Consider the following 21146-nt stretch of genomic DNA (forward strand, 5'->3'; position numbering starts at 1 on the left):
TCTCCCCGATTATCAGCAACTCTCTCCGATTATCAACAATACTCCCTGATTATCAGCAACTCTCCCCGATTATCAACAATACTCCCCGATTATCAATGGCAACTCTCCCCGATTATCAATGGCAACTCTCCCCGATTATCAGCAACTCTCCACGATTATCAGCAACTCTCTCCGATTATCAACAATACTCCCCGATTATCAATGGCAACTCTCCCCGATTATCAATGGCAACTCTCCCCGATTATCAGCAACTCTCCACGATTATCAACAACTCTCCCCGATTATCAATGGCAACTCTCCCCGATTATCAATGGCAACTCTCCCCCCGATTATCAATGACAACTCTCCCCGATTATCAACAACTCTCCCCGATTATCAGCAACTCTCCCCGATTATCAGCAACTCTCCCCGATTATCAATGGCAACTCTCCCCGATTATCAGCTACTCTCCCCGATTATCAATGGCAACTCTCCCCGATTATCAGCAACTCTCCCCGATTATCAATGACAACTCTCCCCGATTATCAACAACTCTCCCCGATTATCAGCAACTCTCCCCGATTATCAGCAACTCTCCCCGATTATCAGCAACTCTCCCCGATTATCAACAACTCTCCCCGATTATCAGCAACTCTCTCCGATAATCAGCAACTCTCCCCGATTATCAGCAACTCTCCCCGATTATCAGCAACTCTCCCCGATTATCAGCAACTCTCCCCGATTATCAGCAACTCTCCCCGATTATCAGCAACTCTCCCCGATTATCAACAACTCTCCCCGATTATCAGCAACTCTCTCCGATAATCAGCAACTCTCCCCGATTATCAGCAACTCTCCCCGATTATCAGCAACTCTCCCCGATTATCAGCAACTCTCCCCGATTATCAGCAACTCTCCCCGATTATCAACAACTCTCCCCGATTATCAGCAACTCTCCCCGATTATCAGCAACTCTCCCCGATTATCAGCAACTCTCTCCGATAACCAGCAACTCTCCCCGATTATCAGCAACTCTCTCCGATAACCAGCAACTCTCCCCGATTATCAGCAACTCTCTCCGATAACCAGCAACTCTCCCCGATTATCAACAACTCTCCCCGATTATCAGCAACTCTCCCCGATTATCAACAACTCTCCCCGATTGTCAACATTTCCACAGATTTGGAGTCAGTCTAAGTGATTTTTAGCATAAACAATGTCACAGTCTTTAAAGTCGTCTATCTCACTGATATAAATCCAAATGGCATTTTCTGGCCCAGTGCTCCTGATTTGGGTCATCGGAGGTTAACATATCTGTGATTGGACCAATGCACATGGCTCTATACATAACAATGCCTATGAACACTGACTGGGTCACAGAGCTTACAGTCTATTGTTTACGGCAAGTGTCACATGCACATCAAGAAACTCTTGGAGGTCACCAGCTGTGATCTCCCAGCTCTGGGCCGTGTTTACCTGTGACTAAGCAGAAGCTTTACCTGTGCTGCTTTGGCAGGGGCTGCCTGCGGTCAGACGATGCTTTGCTTGGCTCTCAGTTCCTTAGCCAAGCTCAGCACAGAGGAAACGGCACATTCAGCACACCACAAATATGCATTGTGCCCCTCACACTGCCCCCCTCACCCACCCCTGAGCTCATTAACCCCCAGAAGACTAGAGCCCAGCACAGCAGTGGTTATCCCAATCCAGCAGTGTTTCCCAGCCTGTGTGGTTACAATGGAGACTAGGAGAGGCATGTAACCGAGGAGAGAAGGTGGCAGAGAAAATGGAGAGAGGGGCATAATAAGGGAGACAGAGAGGTCAGGAGACAGTTTCCTTCCATCAACTACCCCGTTAAAATTACCCACTGTGACGACCTCTTATTCTGTTAATTGGGGGGGGCAACCGCATAACCTTAGTCATCTCCCCGTGTGTGCTGGATACAGAATAAGGGGTCTGGATATCAAAGTGACAGCTTTTTGGGGTGTCCCCGTTGGAAAGGATTGGGAAGGGATGTATTTCGGAGTTCACAGGAGGAACGCTCCACGACCCGCTCGGGGGTCTGGGAACATTTGTTGCAGAATTTTTAGCCCAACACATTCTTTTTATAGGTGACTGGCAGCGAAAGTGCTCACCACAAAACCGCCCTGCGCGTCCTGCGTCAGCGCCATTCCAAAGTGCATGTTTTTCATTTGCTTAGAGACGTTCCGGAGGGCGATTTCACCTTAAATACGGATCCAAGACCAGCAGGGGGAGAGAGGAAAGCGAAGTGAGAAGCGGAGTGTCATGTTCCAGCAGCAGAGCCATTTACTCAGGGTTCTAGTGGAATGAATACTACAAAGGGGCCAATAAATATATATATATATATATATATATATATCAAGCAAAAGTGGTTGAATTCTGGGTAAAACAGCACCGCATGTATCATACTGATAGAGACACGAGAGAGAAATAATAAATAGAAAGATAGAGAGATCGATAAATAGATAGATAATACATAGAAAGAGATAGAAAGAGATAGATAGATAAATGAGATAAAGATATTTCATTTATATTAAGAAAAAGATAGATATAGATAAATAGAAATAGATACATAGATGGTAGATAGAAAGATAGATCGATCAATGATAGATAGGTGATAGATACTTAGATGACAGAAAGACAGACATATGCTAGATAGATCAATAGATGATACATAGAGAGCGATAGTCAGACAGGCAGATAGATAGATCAATTGATAGATAAATGATATCTAGAAAGAGACAGACAGACAGGCATATAGATGACAGACAGAAAGATAGATTCTTCAATGACAGTTAGAAAAAGATAGATGATAAATAGATTGATAGATGATAGGTCGATCAATGATAGAAGCATAGATAATAGATGGATACATAGATGATATATGCACACATAGATAACAGATGGATACATAGATAATAGATGCATACATAGATAATAGATGGATTCATAGATAATAGATGCATACATAGATAGATACATAGATAATAGATGGATACATAGATAATAGATGGATACATAGATAATAGATGGATACATAGATAATAGATTGATACATAGATAATAGATCGATACATAGATACTAGATGGTTACATAGATAATAGATGGATACACAGATAATAGATAGATACACAGATAATAGATGGATACTTAGATGATAGATGGACACATAGATAATAGATGGATACTTAGATGATAGATGGATACACAGATAATAGATGGATGCACAGATAATAGATGGATACATAGATAATAGATGGACACATAGATAATAGATGGATACTTAGATGATAGATGGATACATAGATAATAGATGGATACATAGATAATAGATGGACACATAGATAATAGATGGACACATAGATAATAGATGGATACATAGATAATAGATGGATACATAGATAATAGATGGATACTTAGATGATAGATGGATACATAGAACATAGATGGACACATAGATAATAGATGGATACTTAGATGATAGATGGATACATAGAACATAGATGGATACATAGATAATAGATGCATACATAGATGATAGATATATAATCAAATAGATAGATATGTAGATAGATCCATAGAGGCTTTAGAAGAATCCTGTATTGTCACAGATGAGAACTGGCTGCTCCTTACTGTCCAGTACAAACACCATATAACCTACCGAGGTTGACCTTGGAACAGGAGGAGTTCCCCTGTGCTCCCATGATGCATTTGTACACATCTCCCTGCCTGTTATCCGCGGATCCGTCCCATGGAGCCCCGACCAGCATCCTGCGGTACACGGGGGGGAGAATCCCTCGTTATGGAACCATGATACACTAAGACTGCACCTGAGCCGTGCGGACCCCACGCTACTGCAGATAGAGCCGCCTGAATGTAGCTCCACGCAATGCACTGCAGGCCCTTGTGGGAGCCAAGGGGTTTCATCACGGAGCTGACCAAGTGCCAACCTCACACACGCCTTGATTAACATGACTTTCCGTGTCTTTGCTGCAGGTATTTACGTGTCACGCAATAACGTCTGAATAATTCTGCACATTACGTGGCGCGCACTTAAACGGCGCAATACCTTCCACCGGCAAAGAAAGGAAGGAATCACTGCAGGCAGTGTAACAAAGATTGTTAAAGTTCACTGTCTCTGGGCTTCTTTTAACCCCGGTTGTGCTGAAAAGCTGTGTAATGCGGCGGGCATAGGCATATAGGGCTCCATGTTAAAATGGACTTGAAGTAAAAGGTGACAGTGTGTGCTCATTTGCATGTCATTACCCAGAATACCTGGCTGCAGTGAGACGTGTGAATGTGCTCACAACGTGATATCTTTATTTGCTCAAATAAAAATGAATGTCAAATATGTGTCTTTGAAAATGGCGTATCATGGAACGCAGCGTAGAACATAAGGGCAGCGTTAATATATTCAGTGCCCATTACATCAAAAGAGCAACATGTTTCATAACGAACCCTAATTAAACACCACATAATGTGCTGCAGATGGCAGTGACCGGAGTAAGGCATTTAAAAGGAATCGAGGATGTAACTTCCTCCCACCTATCCCCAGGCTCCTGTCAAATGTGTGGGGTTATGGCTACAGGCGCAGACAATCTGGGAATGTCATCGTACATGTCCCGTCTTTATACATAGACTGGCATGCAACATGGTGGAATGGGAATTACAGGAGGGGTCAGGGGGTCAAGAGCTCGGTTAGATGGAGCCCATTAGAATCCAGACGGAAGCAGATATAAGAAGGTCTTTCCTAAGTCAATTTCCCGCTACCCATAACTCAATACGTTGCTGGCTTCCCTGGCAGCAAAATGGTTAAAGGCGTTTACAGCTGATTCATTTCCCCAGGATTTGGCTACTGGGAGAAGTTAGTGAGACGTTCTGCTACTTCATGTTATAATGATGGGTATTACAATGTATTTCATTCGGCTTCTCTCGCCTTCGTTTTCACTGTGTGCCGTACAGCAGAGGGGGGCTCGTCTCCAGTCCTAAGACCCCTCCAACAGGTTATGTTTTAAGGATATCCCTGCTTCAGCACAGGTGGCTCAATATGTCCCTGCTTCAGCACAGGTGGATCAATCAGTCCCTGCTTCACCACAGGTGACTCAGAGGCCCCAGTCCTCAAGGGCCACCAACAGGTCAGGGTTTCATGATCTCTCTGCTTCAGCACAGGTGGCTCAATCAGGGGCTCCGTCTTTGATAGATGCATTGAGCCACCTGTGCTGAAGCAGGGATATCCGTAAAACCGGATCTGTTGGGGGCTCTTAAGGACTGGAGTTGAGCCCCCTGCAGTAAAGCACTCTGCCTGTCTGTGTAACACATTAAGCTGCCGTGTCATGAACATGTTTCCTGCACATGCTGACAGATGGAATTACACGCATGTGCCTGGGAGCTGTCTGATCCCCCACCCCCCCCCCCCCCCACATGTTACCATGTGGCTGTCCAATAGTTTGCATGTAAAACAAGCTCACTGTATCCAGATTAAGAATCCAGATACACCAGTGTCTCCGATGCATTCCCATCCTCCTACACTCCTCGGCCTCGCTGTGTATAGGAAAACCTTGTATTTATCCCGAGGGAAACACTCACTTCCTATATGGGGGTTATAGGAGAAGCACTGCCAAGCTCATTTGACATAATAATATTTGTTTTGCTTTTATAGCGCTGACAGTGTACACAGAGCTGTACATAGAATTGTGCACGCTCAATGAGTGCCCTGTAGAGCTTACAATCTAATTTTGGCCTGAGGCACAGGGAGATAAAGTGACTGCTACCATCTATACTGGAAGGTTGCCCTATGCACCCACTACCTTTTCGGTGAAGGGGATATTTCTCCCATCTCCCTGCCCTGCAGCTTCAATGCATCTTCTTGTTCTCCAGTCTGTGTGACCCTGGGGACCGCTTCCCTCCTGTACCTTATCCATTGCCTTGATCTACTTGAAAGTCTCTATCTTTCCACCCTCGTTGCGTCTATGACACACGTGCTTATACCGAACCACCCACTGGAGACGGGCAACATTCCCCCCACACCCACCGCAAAAGTCTCAGAAATAGCCATGTGCACCCACAGTCCCCGCAGGAAATTCCCGGGATAAACCTGTGTAATGCGGCAGACATCACCTTATAGGGCTCCGTGTTAAAATGGAAATGAAGCAAAAGGTGACACGGAGTGCTCATTTGCATGTCATTTCCCAGAATCCCTAGCTGCAGTGGGAGCATTGTATGCTAAGAGATAATGGGGAAGGGCAGGGTGGCAGACCTGTCTGAGATGTGTGACTGTGCTCACAAGTGATAGTTTTATTTGCTGTAGGATGTACAGTGAAAGGTTTTAGTCACTTTTTTTTAACCCACCCTAACCTGCTTAATGTGTGGCGGAAACCTGTAAGATTCACCAAATGTGGTGACTTTGACTCACGCTGCTTCTCTAGGCTTTTACGCTTAAAGAATGCTGCACGTGTTCCCAACTTAAACATTGTGCAATCAACCTTTTAAAAAACAATAACGTGTGCAAAATCCTTGAATGTAGGCCCAAAAAATTCAAACTTAAATGCACCGATATTAGCAAAGCTGAAAAACTCCACTCGTCTCTAACAGCCGCAATACCAACATATCATGAGGACTGAGAGCTCGGCTTACTAGCCAGGTCCTGGGGTCAGTAGGAGAGGTTCTGGGCTTAGTAGGACAGGTCGTTGGGTCAGTAGGAGAGGTTCTGGGCTTAGTAGGACAGGTCATGGGGTCAGTAGGACAGGTCGTGGGGTCAGTAGGACAGGTCGTGGTGTCAGTAGGACAGGTCCTGGGCTTAGTAGGAGAGGTTGTGGGGTCAGTAGAAGAGGTCCTGGGGTCAGTAGAAGAGGTCCTGGGGTCAGTAGGAGAGGTCCTGGGGTCAGTAGGAGAGGTCCTAGGGTCAGTAGGAGAGGTCCTGGGGTCAGTAGGAGAGGTCCTGGGGTCAGTAGGAGAGGTCCGGGGGTCAGTAGGAGAGGTCCTGGGGTCAGTAGGAGAGGTCCTGGGGTAAGTAGGAGAGGTCCTGGGGTCAGGTGGACAGGAATGATGTTAGGAAGTCTATGACTTACCATTTTTTCCCCCCGGCTTCGTGTTGAAGAACCTTGTAGCCAAACTGAGCATCTTCTGGGCCACGGAAAACCTGCGGTCTTTTGATGTCGATGTTGAAGGACAAAACCAGCCCTGGAATTGTGGGGGAAATACAACAACCGTGAAGAGCCCGGAAACCTCAGCACTAATTATTTCTGCGGATTTGGATCTGCCGCAGATCTGGGGTTCCTTTGATCCGCGGATTTCGGCAAAATCAGTCTCAAAAAGGCCGATTTGTCTTTTCCCGGATTTTTCCTTCACTACCGGCAATCCTATCCGCGGATTCCGCAATCCGCTGGGGGAATTTAACCATCCAATCCGCGGATTCCATAATCCGTGCCCGCGGATCAGATTGCAAAAATCCACCAGCGGATTGTGTCCGGTGGCGGTTTTGGATTAATCCGCAGAGGATTGGAACTGGAACAATCCGTCGACGGATTTGACACCGCGGGACGGATTTTGAATGGAAAGCTCGGGAAGTTCAGAGAAAAGGTTGAGGCCCATCCATTGGAAGGACGCGTTATAACCGCGGTTTCATAGTTTAAGATATGTTTAACTCATTTTGCAAAGGAAGGTTAAAAAAAACCTTACTTTTTGAACCAAGGCATTTAGCTCCATGTCTACTAAATAGTGTTGTTCCACGAGACACATTAAGGTCTGTAATGAGGCAATATTTACACCGACTTGCTGGAAGGGTGTCTTATGCAGTAGCGGTGCTTAGTAAATAGTTCCCTGAATATCACAGAATGTACAGTACGTCCATCGTAGGAACAGCCACAAAGTTTGTGTTAAAATAAAGAAAATTGGGGGCCTGGGGGGGGGTTTAAATCCCAATTTAAACTCAATGTTTCTCCAATAACAGAAGCTACAGTTGGGTTTCCCAATGACTCAGTAATTAGGAGAACAGAGCGAGCCAGTTCGGAGGCATCGTGGCTGTAAGGGTGAGTTAGGGGGCACCTGTGTGGGCTCAGCCTGGCGTCTCTCCGCCCCGCGTGACGTTCTCTGGAAAGGTGTGTGTGTGTGTGTGTGTGTACGGGGCGTTTCCCAGAGCCCCTCATACAGTGAGTCTCTGTCCCACGGACAGCCGGGGGATTCAGGAAAACCTCGCGCAACGCGCACTATTAATTAGCTAGGGTGGGAGCGGAAATCCCACTGCTTAACCCCCTCACTCCCACGCATTAAGCCGGGAAGTGCACAGTTAATGATGCTGGAGATTCCGTGCACTTAAATAGAAGCGATTGCATTAATAACTGTGCATTTTCCGGTTTCCCGACATCTTTAACGGGGACGGGGGGGGGGGGGGCATTATTGCTTAAAGCAGGGGTTCTTAACTCCAGTTCTCAAGACTCCCTAACAGGTCAGGTTTTCAGGATATGCCAGCTTCAGCACAGGTGGCTCAATCAGTCCCTGCTTCAGCACAGGTGGCGCAATCAGTTGCTCAGTCCTTGACTGAGCCACAGATTGAGCCACCTGTGCTGAAGCAGGGTTATCCTTAAAACCTGACCTGTTGGGGGTGGAGGGGGTATTGATGACTGGAGTTGAGCCCCCCTGGCTTAAAGTGAATATATCAAAGCACATGTGCTAATGCTAAGAGCGCTGATATGAATGATTACCAATTATTAATTAGTAATGCACGCACTCTATGTAGGAGGCATAGCCACTATTCTACTACTATCAGTCTATCAGGAATACAAGATTTAACATGGTGAAAAAATAGGGTAACACTCTAATGTTATACAACATTCATCCACGGGGGTGAAGGGGTTAACCCTTTAGCGGTAGCGAGAGCCAGAGGAATGCCTCATATACAGACTTTGTCATTAAAATTCCTCCCACTTCTCAAAACGGTAAATTAAAGGCTGAGCTCAGCTTAAAATACACACTGGGTTTCAACAAATGTATATAAATATCTCACCCGCGACTCAGGATAACGTAACAATCATCTCTTAACCCTATTGCTGCTGGAAGAGAATACAATGCATTGTACCGCATCTAATACACGTACACTTACTGCTATCACTGAGTGTGATACACCTAATACACTTACACTTACTGCTATCACTGTGTGTTACACTAATACACTTACTGCTATCACTGTGTGTGTTACACTAATACACTTACACCTACAGCTATCACTGTGTGTGTTACACTAATGCACTTACACTTACTGCTATCACTGTGTGTTACACTAAAACACTTACACTTACTGCTATCACTGAGTGTGATACACCTAATACACTTACACTTACTGCTATCACTGTGTGTGCTACACTAATACACTTACACCTACAGCTATCACGGTGTGTGTTACACTAATGCACTTACACTTACTGCTATGACTGTGTGTGTTACACTAATACACTTACACATACAGCTATCACTGTGTGTGTTACACTAATGCACTTACACTTACTGCTATCACTTTGTGTTACACTAATGCACTTACACTCACTGCTATCACTGTGTGTGTGTTTTACAGCTAATACACTTACTCACTGCTATCACTGTGTGTGTGTTACACCTAATACACTTACACTTACTGCTATCACTGTGTGTGTGTGTTACACCTAATACACTTACACATACACACACAGTGATAGCAGCATTAGGTGTAACACACACACACACACACACACACACACACACACACACACACACACACACACACACACACACACACACACACACACACAGTGATAGCAGTAAGTGTAAGTGTATTTGGTGTAACACACACAGTGATAGCAGTAAGTGTATTATGTGTAACACACACTGCCATCAGTGTGTGTGTGTGTTACACCTAATACACTTACTGCTATCACTGTGTGTGTGTGTGTTACACATAATACACTTACACTTACTGCTATCACTGTGTGTGTGTGTGTGTGTGCGTGTGCGTGTGTGTGTTACACCTAATACTGCTATCACGGTGTGTGTGTGTGTGTGTGTGTGTTACACCTAATACACTTACACTTACTGCTATCACTGTGTGTGTGAAGCACCTAAAGAAAACCCTGACCTAATAGGGGAAGGGAAGCATGACCCTTGGCCAGAAGGAAGATGAGGGAGGGAAAGGTTATTTAAGGGGCAGTTGCCTCGTGCCTTACTGCCACCCCCAAAAGGTTCTGCCCTTATCGCTTTCCCGTTCACAACAAAGCAGCCGTGATGGGTCCGCAGCGGAGGTCAGAGGGCGCAGTGTCGGCGGCGGGGGAAAGGTTCGCCCGGTCAGCGGAAGCCTGCTGGCAGAGATCGGCAGAGGTGCAGAGCAACAAGGAGCAGGCTGTCTCCAGGAGCTGATGGTGGCACTCTCGGGAGGGGAAGGAACACGGCCACAGCAGCCCACATGGGGGTATGCCAGGCAAGCCAGGAGGCAGGGCCAGATGGAGGAAGCAGGGCCCAGCAGCCCTCAGGAGGCAAGGTTTGCCAGTAGGCCCCTGGATGTGACCAGTCCTAGCAGGCCCCAGGCCTCTTGCCAGACCCCAACAGAGCAGGAGCAAAAGTGGGCCCCAGGAGCTGAGGGGTCAGTAGTACCCGAGAAGCTAGGGGCCCCAGTAGGCAAGGAGCCCCTATAGACCTGGCAGAGGAAGGCCTACGCATTATCCAGAGCGGGAGAGGTACCGGGAGAGGCTATTATGGAGAAGTGAGGGAAGATGCCAGGCGCAGAATCAGGCACGCCAGTCCCTGGCCAGGGCCCTCCCCTGAAGTCGGTTTATATCCTCCCCCTAGCGGGTGGAAAAGCTCGAGCTGGGCCCCCGAGGGCACAGAGGTTCAGGCGAGAGCCGGAGGAGGCCCAAAAAGGTTGTCGGACTGGGAAGGTGAAGCGGCTCAACAGTCGGTGGGGGGACAACACATCTCTTTGATTTAGGAAGGGGAAGAGTAGGAAGAGGGGCAACTTAGGGATAGAGTCGGAAGAGGGGCAACTTAGGGATAGAGTCGGTAGAGGGGCAACTTAGGGATAGAGTCGGAAGAGAGGCAACTTAGGGATAGAGTAGGAAGAGGGGCAACTTAGGGAAAGAGTAGGAAGAGGGGCAACTTAGGGATAGAGTCGGAAGAGGGGCAACTTAGGGAAAGAGTAGGAAGAGGGGCAACTTAGGGATAGAGTCGGAAGAGGGGCAACTTAGGGATAGAGTCGGTAGAGGGGCAACTTAGGGAAAGAGTAGGAAGAGGGGCAATTTAGGGATAGAGTAGGAAGAGGGGCAACTTAGGGAAAGAGTAGGAAGAGGGGCAACTTAGGGATAGAGTAGGAAGAGGGGCAACTTAGGGAAAGAGTAGGAAGAGGGGCAACTTAGGGATAGAGTCAGTAGAGGGGCAACTTAGGGAAAGAGTAGGAAGAGGGGCAACTTAGGGATAGAGTAGGAAGAGGGGCAACTTAGGGAAAGAGTAGGAAGAGGGGCAACTTAGGGATAGAGTAGGAAGAGGGGCAACTTAGGGAAAGAGTAGGAAGAGGGGCAACTTAGGGATAGAGTCAGTAGAGGGGCAACTTAGGGAAAGAGTAGGAAGAGGGGCAACTTAGGGATAGAGTAGGAATAGGGGCAATTTAGGGAAAGAGTAGGAAGAGGGGCAATTTAGGGATAACGTAGGAAGAGGGGCAACTTAGGGAAAGAGTAGGAAGAGGGGCAACTTAGGGATAGAGTAGGAAGAGGGGCAACTTAGGTGAAGAGTAGGAAGAGGGGCAACTTAGGTGAAGAGTAGGAAGAGGGGCAACTTAGGTGAAGAGTCTGCTCAGAAGGGCGAACGACTCCAGGAAAGGCAGACGTGATGTCTTGTTGCATTGGTGCAGGAGTGTCGTGGAGGGAGTCCCCAAAGGTTCGGGTCCTACGCTCAGGGGCAATTGATCTGGGCTAGAGGAATAATTGGAGAAAGGAACGTGACCAGCCGGATGTGGCCCGGTTGATAGTAACATCTCCACTGGCGGGGTTGGTAAGGTCCAAATTGGGCTTCGCCTGCTTCGGAAGTTCTCTGGTTCGGAATGGTTGGGTTTAGTTTACAAGGGTTTGTGGGAGGTTGAGGAAGGCTGTGCTGCGGTACATTTAAGGGGTCAAATGGCCTCGGCATTGGTGGGGTGCGGACTACTCAGTTTTGCCCGGGTGTTTAAGTTGATGGAATGTCAAGGATCCAACAGGGTGTCCTCTTAAGTCAGAGCCACGCGTGGCGGCCCTAAGGGGGTACTCCTAAGAGTTATGGGGCAAGAAAGCACGGGATGGGCAGGGGTAGGGGCTGCAAGGGTCATAAACGTACACTTACTGCTATCACTGTGTGTGTTACACCTAAACCATTAACACTTACTGCTATCACTGTGTGTGTTACACCTAAACCATTAACACTTACTGCTATGTGTCTGTGTCTGTGTGTGTGTGTGTGTGTGTGCATGCGTGTGCGGAACACCAAATGCACTAACAGTTAATGCTGTGTGTTTCACCTGATATACTTACACTTACTGCTATCACTGTGTGTGTTACACCTAAACCATTAACACTTACTGCTATGTGTCTGTGTGTGTGTGTGTGTGTGTGTGTGTGCATGCGTGTGCAGAACACCAAATGCACTAACAGTTAATGCTGTGTGTTTCACCTGATATACTTACACTTACTGCTATCACTGTGTGTGTTACACCTAATCCATTAACACTTACTGCTATGTGTCTGTGTGTGTGTGTGTGCATGCGTGTGCAGAACACCAAATGCACTAACAGTTAATGCTGTGTGTTTCACCTGATATACTTACACTTACTGCTATCACTGTGTGTGTTACACCTAATCCATTAACACTTACTGCTATGTGTCTGTGTGTGTGTGTGTGCATGCGTGTGCGGAACACCAAATGCACTAACAGTTAATGCTGTGTGTTTCACCTGATGTACTTACACTTACGGCTATCACTGTGTGTGTGTGTGTGTTACACATAATACACTTACTGCTACCACTGTGTGTGTGTGTTACATCTAGTGCACTTAAACATACTGCTATCACTGTGTGTGTTACACCTAATACACTTACTGCTATCAGTGTGTGTGTGTGTGTGTGTGTGTGTGTGTGTGTGTGTGTGTGTGTGTGTGTGTGTGTGTGTGTGTGTGTGTGTGTGTGTGTGTAACACTCAATAGACTTACTGCTATCACTGTGTGTGTTACACTAATGCACTTCGATCAGTGTGTGTGTGTGTTTGTGTGTGTGTAACACCTAATGCACTTACACTTACTGCTACCACTGTATGTGTTACACAAATGCACTTACACTCACTGCTATCAGTGTGTGTGTGTGTGTGTGTTACACCTAATACTCTTACTGCTATCATTGTATACGTTACATCTAATGCACTTACACTTACTGCTATCTATCTCTGTGTGTGATACATCTAATGCTGCACTTACACTTACTGCTATTACTGTGTGTGTGTTACACCTAATGCTGCAATTACACTTACTGCTATTACTGTGTGTGTGTTACACTTAATGCTGCACTTACACTTACTGCTATCTATCTCTGTGTGTGATACACCTAATGCTGCACTTACACTTACTGCTATCTATCTCTGTGTGTGATACACCTAATGCTGCACTTACACTTACTGCTATCTATCTCTGTGTGTGATACACCTAATGCTGCACTTACACTTACTGCTATTACTGTGTGTGTGTTACACCTAATGCTGCACTTACACTTACTGCTATCTATCTCTGTGTGTGATACACCTAATGCTGCACTTACACTTACTGCTATTACTGTGTGTGTGTTACACCTAATGCTGCAATTACACTTACTGCTATTACTGTGTGTGTGTTACACCTAATGCTGCAATTACACTTACTGCTATTACTGTGTGTGTGTTACACCTAATGCTGCAATTACACTTACTGCTATCACTGTGTGTGTGACACACCTAATACACTTACTGCTATCCCTGTGTGTGTTACACATACTTCACTCGTACAGAAAAATGCTCTGCAGATGCCTTCAACAGTTAACACTATAAAAATGCACTCTCTCTCATACCCGCTTACATTCACACCCGCACTGTGTCACCCTGCAGAATAGTAAGGTACGCCTGCTGGCCTCGCCATCACAAAACTCCCTAATGTGTTTCACCGTTCTAATCCCAATTCACTTTAAACATCTTTCTAAATCCTGCCGAGACAGACGGAGGGAAATTCGGCAGCGCGGAAAAGATGTCTTACCTTGTGCGAGGAAGAGAGAGCTCAGGATAAAGAGGTCTGTGTGCGACGCCATGATCCGAGTTACCAGTGAAAAAAATGTCCCAAGAGTCCTGGGTATAAAATTGGGCTGGGTGAGTTCATACCCACAAACTCAAAGCGTGCTCTGTCTTCCCTCCTCACAACACGCACTGACTTTTTTTTCCCCTTAATTCTGGGAGAGGCTTTCATTGGCCACTAAAAATATGCCTGGTTTGTCTTGGCCAACTGGCCAATGTTGCAGGACCTCACCGCCCAGCCAATGCAAGACAGCATCTTCTGTCACACAGGCTGTTACAGCTGCCGGCTTGATTGGGTCCACTCCAAGGAAGTGAACATGCGGCCAGGCAAAGCACTAAAGAATATGTACACACAGCCATGTTCCAAATGACTCCTTCAGATTTGTCAATGGGAGAAGGAAACTTTAACAGGGAATTACTGCTGCACATGCTAAAGAAGCCTTGGTTGGTTCACTCCAGAAAGGAGCATGCCACAATATTGGTGGTTATTCATTAAACTTCCATAGTGCCGAACGGGGCACTATTGTACGGAAACTCCCACTGGCGGCTCCACCCGTCATTGACTTAATTTTGTCCCATTTAGTTTCCATTTAGCATGCTTATTCTTGCTTGCCACATTCATAACTATACATTTATCTATATTAAATTGCACCTGCCATTTACCTGCCCACGTTTCCAGTCTCTCCAAGTCCTTCTGAAGAGAAATTACATCCTGCTCTGATTCTACTACCTTACAGTACCTTTAGTATCATCAGCAAAGATGGAGACTTTACTCTCTATGCCAACCTCAAGGTCATTCATAAACAAGTTAAAAAGCAGGGGTCCCAGTACCGATCCTCTGAGGTTCTCCACTCGTGAGTTAAGCCCAATAGGAAAAGGATCTATTAATGACAACTTTCTGCTGTTTATCCTTCAATAGTTTCAATCCACGTGCAAATATTTGTACCCAGCCCAATTTACTTTATTTGGTACACTATCCACTTGTGTCACACCATTTTAAAAGCCTCTGCAAAATCTAAGTAGACCACATCAGCTACATTGCTTTGGTTTTTACAAAGAAACTAAGGCCATTATTCATTAAAAGGTGCTACTTTTTAACGTTTAAATTCCTATTCATTTGAATGCATAGCATCCTTTAGTAAACATGGGTCTAATAAGGTTTGTTTGACATGACCTATACCTCATAAACTATGCTGACTATTACTAATTCTTTTGTTATCCAAAATGTATTAGTGAATATTATCCTGTAATAAACCTTGAAGTAGCTTCCCCACTATTGATGTCAGGCTTACAAGTCTGTAATTCCCCGGTTGTGATCTGTCTGCCTTTTTATATATAGGCACCATGTCCGCGTTACACCAATCTTGTCATCCTGAGCCTGTGGGAATGGAGTCCTTGAATATTACATATAACAGTCTGCCTATGACAGAACTGAGCTCCATAGGAACGCTTAAGTGCATGCCATCAGGGCCAGGCGCTTTATTTACCTTCATTTATCACACCGCCTTTGAAGAACTTGTTAGGGATTCCTGTCGTTCACATTGCAGAGTTTAGATGGGGGGGTGGGGGGGGGGGGGCTCAACTCCAGTCCTCAAGCCCCCCAAACAGGTCAGGTTCTCAGGATATTCCAGCAGGGACTGATTGAGCACACTGTGCTGAAGCTTGGATATCCTGAAAACCTGACCTGTTGGGGGGGGGGGGGGGGGGGCTTGAGGACTGGAGTTGCCCCCCCCTGGTTTATATACAGTGCATTCTGTTTCATGTGAGAAAAGAGGGTCTGTGACAGTATAAGATTCTCGGTATCATTATACAATGAATCATGTATCAAGTGGGAGAGGGTTAAAAAAAAAAATTTGACAAATATGCCCGGTATATGTTGTGTTAATTTAACCCTTTGCTGCCGGAGTTGCTGGCCTCTCTGGCATGGAAGGGGTTATTACTAATGAATGACCCCCCCCCCCCCAATCCCTTGTGTAACGTAATAAAAACATCAGACCCCCCTCCTCCTAAACCGCAGTGAAATACTCCCCCAGTACTCAGACAGGCCAGCGTTATAACAGACGTGTGTTAGGGTTGTATAAAATCCCGACCTTGCAGCACTGCAGGGGTTAATCACATCACAGATATACACGGCTTCCGCTCCCACCGCTGGATAAGTGAAGCGGGTGGATCGTTCTTCCCTTGTCTGGGGCTTCAGTGCTGTAATACTACTCCATATACACATGGTTTATAGATCAGTGGGTGTTGCACAGTATGATACTGTATATATATGTGTGTATATATGTGTGTATATATATATATATATACATACATATATACACATATACATACATATATACACACGCTTATCTACACATAAATATACATGCACATAACATACATGCATATACTTGGTACATACTGTAATTCTGTACATGGTTAGTGCGAGCGTTGGCGCTGCGTCACGTACACCTGTAGCAGGAGAGATTTGTGGCCTAGGGCTAGACGCGACCTGGGGGGGGGGGGGCGTGGCATCACGAGCGCCGGCAATCTGCATCGCGTGTTCTATGGCCTGCCTCACAGTCACGGCATTTTCATCGCGCCGCCCGCACAGTCGCGCTCATTATGGACGCGTGCCTTAGATTATCAATGGAACTCTGAGCTGTGAACATTCCACTGACCAGCAGCTGAGAACCTCTGTGCAATGAATTTCCAGGCACCGGACAGCGGGTTACCGGCAGGTTACATCTCTCCCTCACACCCATGATTACCAGCACATTACAGTAATGTTCTTTATCATTGCTGTACGCTGTATGGTGGAGGGACTTTGCTCGCCGTAACGTGCGCCGCAGCCTACACTGGAGGAAAACTCAGCACAACTTGCCATGTTAAACTATTCATTTACAACTTCTCACATCTATATCAATGAAATATACAAGGTGTGGAGAAGCAACGGCTCAGTGTGTAATGACACTGACTGGCACTGAGTTTGGGGGAACCCTGTTCAGTTCCCAGTGTCGTCAGCTCCTTGTGACCTTGGGCAAGTCACTTTATCTCCTTGTGCCTCAGGCACCAAAAAACATAGATTGTAAGCTCTACAGGGCAAGGACTGTGTCTGCAAAATGTCTCTGTAAAGCGCTACGTAAAACTAGCAGTGCTATACAAGAACAAACTATAATTATTGCAGCTCAACCCGTTATAGCGCGATCTGCTACAACGCGGATCCGCATATAACTCGGTGTGAGTGTGGCTCCTGTTTCAAAAAAAAAAAAAAACCATTAATAACACACACACCACACACCACACACCACACACACTTTCCCTACCTGTTGATTGTGCGCAGCCGTACCAGCATTTCAACCATGGAGGTCGGGTGTGTTCCAAGCCTCTCTCTCAGTCTGCACTCTGATAGGCTGAGATACGTTTACTGATTTAATCTGCTTAAGGTATGCTGGGAGTTGTGGTCCTGCTGCCCTATTGCACAGATTTAGACAGAAACATTTGCAGCCCCAGCCGTCTAATAAATATTCTCCACATCTCTCCCAGCTCCCTACTCTCGCTCTCTGGAAGTTGATTAAGCAGGGAGAGGAGAGAGCTGCAGATGCTTGGTAAGTCCTCGCGGAACCCCATAATCTTATTCTTTTTCTGTACATTTTGTTGTGAGTCCTGTTTCTAACTCCCTCAACTGCCCAGCTCCTCCATTCAATTCCCGACTGTTGTGCCTAGAACCCCACGCTGGCGGCTCCCTCACTGCTCTCGCCCTGGGTTCTAGGGACAACACTTGTAGCGGATTTCTACAACAAACCTCTGGGACATGACACCCGAGTCACCACAAAGGCGTCAGCCAAAGTCCTTGAACCGTGCCTCATAGTCTGAACGCACATTTGGTGCTAACCCTTCATCAATATTACCCTTGAGATATCTGTATGTTATCCACTTAAGTTATCACACTGATTTCTACTGTGTTCGCGTAGTGATTGTATAACAGGTATCAATTCTGTTATAAATACATTCATTAAATTATGCCTTTCAGACAGAATAGTATCTTTACTTTGCTACAACTGTGATACATTACACACAGTTCAATCACATAATAGTGACTTAGCACTGGCATTAGGTATTATCCAATTTTACCAGTTTTTAGTAAACATTATTACTATTAGAATAGCTATCCTAAGAGCTGTGTTACTCAGTTGGATACTATAGTAGCTTCAGGAGGATACTCAAGATTTCTGTCTTTTAAGAGCATTTTTTAGACTCACACATTATTTTGTGATTAGGATCTCGTGTGTCAATAGTGAATGGTTAAGGATCTTCATACCATATCCCTCTATACAATCTATTTTAGTATTCAATTTAGATTAAAGATTAATTTTAACTTACTCATCATTTCTCACTACTTCACTTGGGTGCATTCATTGGGGAATCTTTCTTTAGTTTTTAAGGCAGCTAAAGGGTGTCGCCGTTCGCTGCCGTTACAGGTGTCCTATTGCAAACTGAAACTCACAAACCCACTCATCCCCTGTACCGAATGTTTCAACTTATCCAGCCTATAGATTGTAAGATCCTTGAGACAGGGCTTCTCCTAACAACACATTGCAGGCCTATCCTACCTCTCCTACAACTGCACATTGCAGGCCTATCCTACCTCTTCTAATACAGCACATTGCAGGTCTATACTACCTCTCCTAACACAGCACATTGCAGGCCTATCCTACCTCTCCTAACACAGCACATTGCAGCCCTGTCCTACCTCTCCTAACACAGCACATTGCAGGCCTATCCTACCTCTCCTAACAGCACATTGCAGGTCTATCCTACCTCTTCTAACACAGCACATGGCAGGCCTATCCTACCTCTTCTAATACAGCACATTGCAGGCCTATCCTACCTCTCCTAACACAGCACATTGCAAGCCTGTCCAACCTCTCCTAACACAGCACATTGCAAGTCTATCCTACCTCTTCTAACACAGCACATTGCAGCCCTGTCCTACCTCTCCTAACACAGCACATTGCAGGCCTGTCCTACCTCTCCTAACAGCACATTGCAGGTCTATCCTACCTCTTCTAACACAGCACATGGCAGGCCTATCCTACCTCTCCTAACACAGCACATGGCAGGCCTATCCTACATCTTATAATACAGCACATTGCAGGCCTATCCTACCTCTTCTAACACAGCACATTGCAGGCCTATCCTACCTCTCCTAACACAGCACATGGCAGGCCTATCCTACCTCTCCTAACACAGCACATTGCAGGCCTATCCTACCTCTTCTAACACAGCACATTGCAGGCCTATCCTACCTCTCCTAACACAGCACATTGCAGGCCTATCCTACCTCTTCTAATACAGCACATTGCAGGCCTATCCTACCTCTCCTAACACAGCACATTGCAGGCCTATCCTACCTCTCCTAACACAGCACATTGCAGGCCTGTCCTACCTCTCCTAACACAGCACATTGCAGGTCTATCCTACCTCTTCTAACACAATTTGAATCATGTCTGTAAATGTTACTTATGCCCATAATCATATCTCTGACTGTCTATGAAATATCCGCAAACAATGTATAACCTTTATTCATTTAATGCTACCATTTATTATTATAACTCTGGCTTTTCCTGTCTCTTGTGTAACAAAATAAATTGTATTTAACTAACTAAAGCAGGCCTGTACAACTCCAGTCCTCGAGGGCCGCAAACAGGCCAGGTTTTAAGGATATCCCTACTTCAGCACAGCTGGCTCAATTAGTGGCTCAGTCATACTGAGGCACTAATTGAGCCAGCTGTGCTGAAGTAGGGATATCCTGAAAACCTGGCCTGTTTGCGGCCCTCGAGGATTGGAGTTGTGCAGGTCTGAACTAAAGTTTAGTGATGCCCCCTGAGGCCTGTATTTACTTTGAAAATGATTGATGATGAAGATGATGGAGATTATGATGATGATGATGGTTTTGCAATATGACCTTCAGAGCTTCATAGGAGGATTGGGCTGTGCTTTGCAAATTATCCCCTTTCGTTTACAATTAGAGTAATAACACATAGAATAATGATGAACGCACACACACAGTGCGATAAAAACGTGTATTATTGGGGTCCTTTGAGTATTTAAGAGTACCAGATCATGCTTACCACAGTAATAATGTGAGCATCATATTGTATTAGATTGTAAGCTCTTCGGAGCAGGAACTCCTCTTCCACAATGTTACTTTCATGTCTGAAAGCACTTCTCCCCTTAATATGTTATTTGTATTATTTGTTATTTATATGATTGTCACGGGTATTACTGCTGTGACGCGCTATATACACTAATGGCGCTATATACAGTAAATAAAAGATATACATACATACATTCTATAAAAGTACTAAAGATAAAGAATACATCGCACTGTAAGAGCATCACCTTGTGGACAAAGGTGACTATTACACTATTTCCCTTCAAAATAAAAGCTTATTTCCTTTGATTAAATCTTGTGGCCACTTTACTTAAAAATAGGAGGAAAAGTTTGGTAATCCTCTTCCAATACGTATTTTGTATTGATTATTAAAGGTGATTTTATTCCTAGTCGGCATCAAAGTACAATTTCCTAATAAATTCCTTGCAGTTAAACTTTGTGACGATTCAGGGGATTCCTTCCCCTTCTTTCTCTCCCTCTGTTCCATCTCCTTCCAATCCCTCTACCCTTTCTCACTCCTGTCCCGCTCCGTCTACCTCTCTCTCTACCCCACTGCCTCAGCGCATGCCCCGCAGGTATCGCGCGCCCCCCGAGCCCCTGCAGTGACGCTCCCCGCTCCCAGACACTCACTATGCCCGCGGCCAGTACCTCACCTTCCCTGGCGGCCCCGTCCGGTCCTCTACCTGCCTGGTGACACAGCCT

General features: G+C 45.7%; 1 protein-coding gene across 3 annotated transcripts in view; it reads right to left on the reverse strand.

Annotated features, from left to right (window-relative positions):
• The window catches only part of ITGA10 (integrin subunit alpha 10), an 82771-nt gene that overhangs the window by 34984 nt on the left and 26641 nt on the right, over nt 1-21146 (reverse strand). Inside the window, exons 1-4 of one of the 3 annotated variants that reach the window (XM_075607871.1) lie at nt 14253-14405; nt 7066-7177; nt 3660-3769; nt 2112-2200 (exon numbers count right to left, since the gene is read on the reverse strand). In XM_075607871.1, the coding sequence (XP_075463986.1) occupies nt 2112-2200; nt 3660-3769; nt 7066-7177; nt 14253-14304 (363 nt within the window). In that variant the 5' untranslated portion in view covers nt 14305-14405. Of the gene's footprint in view, nt 1-1478; nt 1587-2111; nt 2201-3659; nt 3770-7065; nt 7178-14252; nt 14406-21146 lie in introns of those variants that run through there. The other 2 variants (XM_075607872.1, XM_075607873.1) reach the window with 2 other exon arrangements.

The sequence above is a fragment of the Ascaphus truei genome, chromosome 7, assembly GCF_040206685.1.
Source record: "Ascaphus truei isolate aAscTru1 chromosome 7, aAscTru1.hap1, whole genome shotgun sequence".
Taxonomy (NCBI): Eukaryota; Metazoa; Chordata; class Amphibia; order Anura; family Ascaphidae; genus Ascaphus; species Ascaphus truei.